The sequence below is a fragment of the Gavialis gangeticus genome, unplaced genomic scaffold (assembly GCF_001723915.1).
Source record: "Gavialis gangeticus isolate Ggan-Ray unplaced genomic scaffold, GavGan_comp1, whole genome shotgun sequence".
Classification (NCBI taxonomy): domain Eukaryota; kingdom Metazoa; phylum Chordata; order Crocodylia; family Gavialidae; genus Gavialis; species Gavialis gangeticus.
In genome coordinates this window covers 14929828-14938466 of record NW_017729014.1, presented here as the reverse complement: position 1 = coordinate 14938466, position 8639 = coordinate 14929828, and the positions used below count along the sequence as shown (strand labels likewise).

The following is an 8639-nucleotide window of genomic DNA, read 5'->3' as shown; positions in this document are numbered from 1 at the left end:
GGGGGGAGAAAAAAAAAGGGGTGTTTAAATCCCCGCCCCCCCCCTGCGGGGAAGGGGGGGGGGGGGGGAGAGAGGGATGCTAACGAGGAACCACTCGAACCACACTGGGCAGGCCCCCGGCACCAAGGCAGTGCCATGAGGGTGGTCACACTTTCTCAGAGGGTTTAGCTCTTGGAGCTGGGGGCCCTAGCTTGCCCAGCAGGATTGCTTTCGGGCACAGTTACACTAGCTGACCTCATGCACCATATGGAGCACAGAAATGTCCCACTGCAACTCTCTACGTAGGCAGGCCCCGCAGCCCACTTGCAGCCCAGCCTGGAGCTTCATTAGTAATGAATGATTATAATTCTTCGTATTCCTACAGCACCTTGCACACAAGGCTCCCCCAATGCTTCAAGTGTCTCGATAAGTAGTGAATAACGAAGAGAAGCCACTTGACCAAGGGCAACTGATGCATCAATGAACAGAACCTATAGGCCTGATTCTCAGTTACATTGAACTTCCTTCCCAGTGACTTCTTCCAGTGAGCAGGGATGTCCCCCTTCTCCCCTGAGAAGGCCCACTGTGCAAGTGGTCTCCCCAGGCCTGCTTCCAGCCCCCAAACTTTGCAATGCATTGGGGTCCCATTAGGGACAGGGACGCAGTGCAGTGCACTTCAGCCATTTTCAGCAATCTGAGTCCACGAGAACCAGGAGCTAGGTTACAGCAGTGTTTGTGGGCCAGAAAGGGTGGCTTAAAACATCATTAGCCCCCTTCCCCTTTCCTGCTCAGGCACTACAACAGTGACCATGAATCATCAGCCACCAAGAGCCCTGACTCCTGTTCTCCTTACTTATGCCATTGTCTGCCACTGTCCAGCTGAGACCTAGCAAGCAGAGGGTCTGTTACCCCCCAATTGTGAGAAAGCATGGTTTTAAGAAAAATGCAGGTCTTTCTAGGTGTGTGCACTAAGCCTCCAGCCCAGCACAAGCCAGGCAGGGCAGGGCTTTTCACAGACCTGGGGTAACTCTTTGCTGAAGCATCTGTCTGCTGGCAGGGGAAGGCAAGAGGGGAGCATGTCTGGGAAAAAACAAAAAAACCCTCCATGTGTGGGTCTCCAGTGACCCAGGGAGAGGGATTTTCCATTCCACTCCCTCCTTCATCCCCTGGTAAGAGTTTAGTGAGCATGGGGAGCTCTCCATATGCAGCAGCTGGCCTGGATTGCAAGGATATTTGCAACAGAATCAGTGCTAAGCTGCAAAATTTCTGCTTGGTGGAGCTGCCATTGATGCCTCTCATGGTTCCAGTTTAAGGCACTCAGGTGGTCAAGAGGCAGATGAGGACTAACCCTTGCTGATCCCTAATGGTCACCTAGGGAGTCCTTTGTCCTCCTATTCCTAACCTTCCCCAGGATCAGGGCATGCTGGCTTTGGGCCATGTGAGCCTGCTGAAAACAGAGGCCTGACCTGAAACTTGCTGAAAACCCTCAGTTGCTCTTCCCAGCCTCAAGCCTCGGGAGGAGCCAAATTTGTGATGTGAAAAGAAAAGATGAGTGGATGAAGAGAAAATAATAATAATGTGGGTCAGAGTCAATAGATTCTGGAGTCATTTGCTCCAGTGGGCAGCACTGGCCTACGCTAGCTAATCACTTGGCCCAATAACCACACACTTATTTGGGGGCTTAGATCTTACTTGTCAATGATCACGCTAAAGAGAACACGTCCCCCCCTTCCAGCTGGGTTATAAGACACTGCACGGCTCTACAAAGAAACCCGGGTTGACAGTGGGAACAGGCATGGCCGCCACAGCAGCAGCTTTCAAGCTTTCTCAGTCCAGTTTCCAGACTCACTTGTGCATAGTTGCAGGGTGGGGAGGGAAGGGGGATAAAAAAACCTCTCTTTGTTTATCGTCTGCTTCCTGAATCATGCCACGGAAAGTCACTGAACAATGAAAGGCAGGGGACGTACTACTAGGGTAATATAAGAAAAGGGAAGATTTATCCTGGAACAAAGAGCCCTACTCCCCCAGACATATGCTCAGCTGCGAAGGCAGACAAAGGTGAGTTGCCAAAGCAAGTTAGGTTTCTATTTAAGAGAGAAAATCTGAATCATGACCAGATTTCTGAACACAAAGCTGGGAGGGAGAGGGAGGGGATTTTGGCTTATCTTGAGACAAGAGGGACCAAATGTCTCTGATTAAGTGTAGGCTCATTAGCCTCAGCGGACTTACACCAGAGACAGGTTTGTCAAATTAATGTAATACTTATTCCAAATTAGGCATAGGGCAATGTGTAGACCCACAAAGACAAAAAAATAAATCAGAAACCTCTTTGGCGAGCAGTGCCAAACACTTGGACCCAAATGGTGCCAGCGTTTGGCGAAGCAATGTTACCTGGAGAATGGCAAGAAGCTGCTACCCTGTTACCTGTCGGCAGGCAGGGGGAATAGAAGTGCTGTGCAGAAACTGGATCAGCTTTAGATTTGAAGCATACAAGGAACAAAAAAAAAGCTGCTTTCAGGGGCTGGGGAGGAAAGGGAATGAAGGGAGAGTCAAGTGCAATTTGCACAATCCTAGTTGTTGCCAGCTGCTCTGGAAAGTTTCCTTTCCCCACCTCCAGACAGGTTTCTCGGTAATTTATGCTCTGCTAGTAAACACCTGTCCCTTGTCTGATGTCACTTGTGCCAGGGGGGTCTCACCTGAGCACCTGAATTCCCCTATGGATGGCCCTAGAGCTGAGCAAACAACTCTGTTCCAGGAAAACAAGTGGCACATTGTTAATAGTGTCTATTGCAGGAAGCACGTACAATACTCTGTCCTGAACTGCCCTGCTGCCGCAGCAATAAAACTCCTGCACAAACCAAAGCAGGCCAGCTCGGGGGATAGCTCCCTCTTGCTTTGGGCCACCAGGACTGTAGCAGTATACCGGAAGAAGAAAACACATTGCAAGCAAAAGAGGTCCCTTCCCTCTGCTTGCTTTTTACTCTGTATGGATAGGCTCAGCTGGAGATTTTTGCCTGACTTCATTCACCTGCCTGGTACATTTGGGGCACGAGAGTTTTAATATTAATGCAGAAGGGGGCAAAATGGATGTTTGACCAAGAGGATGGAGCCCAGGCATGAAGAAGGCTGCCTTTTCCCAGGTTTTACTTGGGAGGTGTAAAGCTGGCAAAGATCAAGGTATAATTTCAAGAGCCATAGCTCACTTGTGCACAGTCCATTACTTGTATTATGGGAACATAAAGTTTACAACCCATAGGCACAAGAAGGACTAAGGGCAGAGATGGAAAACTGTCTCTCTCAAGGTCTCACAGGACTGTGGCATAGAACTGGACTTGATCCAGTGCCCTATCCATTAGATTATGATGCCAGGCATGGTACACAGCCCTGATCCCCCAGCCAGCAACTGTGCGACAATCACTCACTCACGTTGCATGACTGCACCCTTGGAGAGATTGGGGGAGCACCATCTCTGCATGAATTGCCCCTGCGCCAACCTCTCCCCACTTCATCCATACAGACCTTGACTGCTGTAGTCCGTCACTCAGCCCGGATGCGGGGTACCTGGATGCTATTATGGCACCAATCAAGGTTCACTGCATTTAGCTACACATCTAGATTAGCTAAATAGCTACTTTTTCAGTTCACCTGGTTGGTCAGATGAGCAGTGAGATCATCAGAAGCAGCATCATAGTTGGCACAGGTGAGCCGGACGTAGCCATGGCCGAAAAACAGCACATAAGGCACCGTGCAGGCAATGAGGAGATAGGAACGGACATCAAACTTCTTCCCTTCAAGGAGCAGAGGTTTGTGGATATACCTGCCAGAGCAATGTGGTAAGATGAGACCTCAACAACAGAGCTCTAAAATGGGAATTAAAGGCTCACTCACATCCTCTACACGTCAACAGGGAGGTTGGCATTGCCTTTGGTGGGTTATGAATCAGACCTGAAAGGCCAAATGGGGACAGGCCTATTCACAATTACCAATACCTTATTCCAGAAATATTCCTGATGAAATCAGGGGCACTATTGGTGGTGTGCACTTCTATTCAACAGGAGTACATTAAGAAACCCAAATGGAAAGGCATTTTCTGGAGACCCATTACTTACAACTACTCACAACTTCTATATTTCCTAGCACTTGTCCTGACAATTGAATCCAGACTCTGGCACACTCCCAGGGAAATCAAATGAGAGGGTGGTGTGAATGAGGAGTGCACACTAGGTCCCTCAGCGTAGAAATAGCTTTGCCCCTTTAAAGAGCATGTCTGCTTTGAAAGTGAATGTGTTTTAACAGTGCATCGTTTTACTCAATACAGGTCTACTGCCAGGGTATGCATCCGGTATTACAGCGCAACTGCTGACGTTACTGATAAGCAGAAGTGGTAACTTATTTTCATCTCAGCCACAAGGAACCTTAACAAGGAGAGCGATCTGGATTCTTTTCTGACTCAAACATCATTAAGAGAAGTGTTAACAAAGGAACCTGCTTGGCTTTTACATCTTGGGTTGAATTTGCAATGAAGGCAGGCAGCAACACCTCCTCCCCCCCATCCCTACTTCCTCTTATAAGCTGAAATAGAGCAGAGTGGTTAAAGAAGTGTATTGGGGCAGTTAAGCAAAGTTGTGGTTCATAGGAGACCCCACGCTTTAATTTTCTTTCTGTGCCTTTCCCCCAGTTGCAAGAGTTTTTATCCCTGACGCCTGCAATCATTTACAGAGAGAGCACGATTCAGTCTCTCATTGCAGTGACTGTGTTTTTGCAAAGTCTGGATTTTACTGGGTTCCCCAAATAACTGTGTAGTGTAGCGGGAACAGCCTTACAGCTACCCTGGGACAAATCTTGAGAAATTCTGAACATCAGAAAGTCCCATTAAGAAAAGTAAGGGCTAAATGGAAGCAGAATCTAACTTGCTCAGACTGCCCTGAACTAAGTGCTCCTGCAGTTCATAAGGGTGCCAAGGTACAATGCTGGGCAAAGGGAAAATATCACAGACTGATTGTGTTCAGCACAGGCCACTGAATCATCTCTAAATGGAACAATGCTGTGACCATCATCGCTGCCTTTTCAACCTCCCTCCCTCCCGCTTCTGCTGTAGCACTCAGGGCAGCTCACAAAACAGGAATTTAAGACAGCAGGTAATAGTAGATCATTTCCTTGCATCCTGGTTCTGCTGTTGGATGCTGCTGATACATTGCAGAAAGCAGAGAAGCAAATATTAAATTTCTTGACACGTTCAGATAAATCAAATCACCCTCTACCTATTAGGTGCTGAGCTCTGCAGTCCACGATGGGCCTGCCAGTTGGTTTCCAGGCACCCTGGGCTCACTGCACATCACAAAGCAAATCTATTTGTCTCTTCTGTTTGAACATGATGTGTCTTCGGAGACAAGTGACAGCAGAGGGCACTCTTTGGAAAGCAAAGTGAAATGCAAGGAGGAGAAGGCAGATGTCAAAGAAGAATAGAAGCTCCTGCCACATCCCAGCAGTCAGAGGGAATTAGAAGTTTACCTGTAGTTGCTACAGAGCAGACAAAGTGTATGTGTGAACACGGAGAACCCGTCATACTCTACCCCTGGCAGTGACTTCCAGAGAGAAACATCATGGTGCAACATGATGTCCGCCCTCTTCACTGAAGGTAGTTAGATGCTTTTGTGAATAATGATACCCAGTTATAATATAATGGTTGACAATAGCTATGTTTCTGGAAGTGCTAATAAAGCTTGGGCTTCAGGGTTGAAGCCAATTTCTAGGTTTTGGAGATCAGGATGGGACCCAGTAGAGGGGGAAGATTATCCCTTGCATGGTCTAAATAATGGCTTGACTTGGCCTGGAATTTTTCTGGAAAGGGTGGGGGGGATTTTGTGCATTGTTTTCCTTTTGCAATAGAGCTGCCAAGCCATAATATCTAAGTGTTGGAGTAGTGAACCAATCTTGTTGTGGGAATATGCACAGATCATCATCTTTGGACTACGCTGATGTCCCTTTGGGATGAGTTGGTGATGCCATGAGTGGATTGCACCATAATAACCACCTGGCATGTATCACTGATGTTGTAGTCATACTATGTCCTGCCGTGAGGATGTGGCATTGAGTATTGAGATGCTTGGAGTACCTTGCAAGCCTGACCGACTTCTGCCTGTTGTTTGTCCTAGGGTCGCTATCAACCTGGTTTTCTGTTTGGGTCTTTCCATGCCTTGTGTTCCCACATAGCCTAGACACTCTTGGGTCGAGAGCCTGTCTTGCTACTGCTGCTGCTCTGTGCTGTTGGTGGTGTCTATTCTGCACATCAGCTCTGAAAACCTCTACAGTCAGGCTTCACTCTGCCCCCTCTGTGGTCAATGTTGTAAAGCCTTTGGGGATGTGGCCAGTGAGGAAGATGCTGTAGAGTCTGGCTGCATGACCCTGATGTGGGGCATTTGCAGAAACATCAGAGGAAAAAAGCAATGGCAGTGGGTAGCTGGTGAACATCTAGGATTTGCCCTAAAACCTGGTGGCTGTGAAATTCTTAGGAAAAAATGCCATGTGACCAGGCAGACTTCAGCAGATATACTGGAGGCCTAGACTGGCCTAGACTGGGTGGAACAGATGCTACAGCTGTACGACATGCAAAAACTTGGCACAGCATAAGAAGCTGGGATAATACCTCATTCAAATGGCTCTGCACAATGCTGTTGTCATGCATGCAGCTTACGGCATCTGGTCTTTTGAAGTCATTCTCAAATTTCCAGACAGGGATCATCTCAAATCTCCTTTTTGATGGAAAAGGTCTGTTTGGAAATGACAGACGTGGGGGCATTGTGATGCTACCCTAAGAAATACCCCCTGCATAGAAAATGCGAGAAGTTGCAAGCCATTGAGAAGATATGGTAAGAACCACACTAAATGGCTGTGAAAGGCTTCAGGATAGTAACACCAATAGGGTCTGATCAAATTTACATGGAGATCCACGAGCACTTTTCCACTGAGTTCAGAAACAAGCCTAGAGCCGTGATCTCCAGTAGGTCTGTGCTTGGAGAGATGCCTAATCCTCACGGCAATGGATGACATGGGGTACAGGCAGCTAAATCAGAAGTGGTTCCCTTGCAGAAGCCAGTAGAAGCCTGAATCAACAAGGCTTGACAAGAAAATGAGAAAAGGGGCTCTGGATTTGGCCAAGAGAAGTGCTTTCTCCAGCAGAGAACCCAGTTCTCCTCATCTCCTGTTCTGCACCATTATCATGAGAAAACTTGTCTTCACTATGGATTGCAGATCAAGGCAACAGCATGTCCACACGCCTCGTTCTCTACCTTTGCACTATTCTTGCCTGGGAAGCCTTGTATGGCACTTTCTTGTAGGTGGGATCCTCCTCAAAGCCCTGCAGCTTGGCCTGAAGTGAGTCAATGCTCTCTTGGTTCATAAGCAGGAAGATGCCTCGACCTTGGTTGGAGCACGCTGGCTTGCAGATCCAGATCTGTTTGTCTGCGGAAAAGAAAGAGTCTATTGTATTGAGCTTTGAAATGCAGTGGTGTAACTGGGGGAGTGGTGGGGAACAGTAGGGCCAAGTGCCCTGGGTGCCAACATAGTGGGGGAAGTAAAAAAAAAACAAAACAGCACCTGTTTTTCTACACTGCTTTTGAAATACGCTTTCTTGGATATTCATCTAAATGTTGTCTACCCCAATTAGAGAAGGGATCTGGGGCTGTGAATACTCCCCAGTGTTAGTATCACTTGAGAGAGGGAGCTGGAAGTGAATTTTGCTGCTTGGGCCACTTCTCATAATACAGCTGAGACAACCTATTGATACCATTAGATTACATTAGCTCAATGTAATGCTACACGCGCTAAATGAGGGGGTTACATTTGTGGCTACTGGATTGTGGGCGATCTCTCATAGTGTTGGGCTCTGGGTTCAAGCCACAAATTCAGTACTGGTCTAAACAACCAGCAGCTGAGAATATCAAGGAAATAGCATTGCCCACTTTCAGGAAACCTGCCCTCAATTGCACCCATTTCCTTCTTACATTACTAACTTCAGTGAATAGAGAATATGCCCTGAAGGGAGTTCTGCTTCCTGCTGCAGGGCGGTGGGGCCTATGCATACGTATGCAGCAGGCCTCCAGGATGCATTGGTGGGGTGGGTGGGTGGAGAAGCAAGCAAGCAGCTGACCAGAGGTGCTAACGAGGATAGTCAAGGAAGCCACTGAGGACATAAGTAGGTGGGAAGCCTGGGTCTGACAGTCAGAGTCCCAAGATGCAACTCAGTCTCCAGGGTCTGTTCAGCAACCTGAAGTTAGACTCTGTGTTCAGTGAAAAATATCCTCCAAGTCAGAGAAACTGGGGATGAGCAAGTCATGATCTCTAAATGGCCCAAACTTCAGGAGTGCAGGCATTTGGAAGAATATCCCATAGGTCACTGGGTTGTTGGCTGCAAGTCTCCCTATGCCTGATGAAGCCTGTGTCCAAAAGTTTGCAAAGAACTTTTTTTCCAAATATTTAGTCGGTCTAATAAAAGATATCACATCTACCCAAAGAATCTTGCCTGCCATAGGTCACAGATATTCACAGGGACTCATGAGTTCACTACTCAGGCTCCAGTCAGAACAGATCAGAAACTGGCCTATCTGCAGGGCATTTTCTCCCAGTGGACCTGGGGGCAGTTTGGAGAGGTACAGGGGCCC

General features: G+C 47.8%; 1 protein-coding gene across 2 annotated transcripts in view; it reads right to left on the bottom strand.

Moving 5' to 3' along the window:
- Positions 1 to 8639, bottom strand: part of TTLL10 (tubulin tyrosine ligase like 10) — a 109003-nt gene that overhangs the window by 10649 nt on the left and 89715 nt on the right. For both annotated transcript variants that reach the window (XM_019511812.1, XM_019511813.1), the window contains exons 10-11: positions 7269 to 7440; positions 3625 to 3796 (exon numbers count right to left, since the gene is read on the bottom strand). In XM_019511812.1, coding sequence (XP_019367357.1) covers positions 3625 to 3796; positions 7269 to 7440 — 344 coding nt within the window. The remainder of the gene's footprint in view (positions 1 to 3624; positions 3797 to 7268; positions 7441 to 8639) is intronic.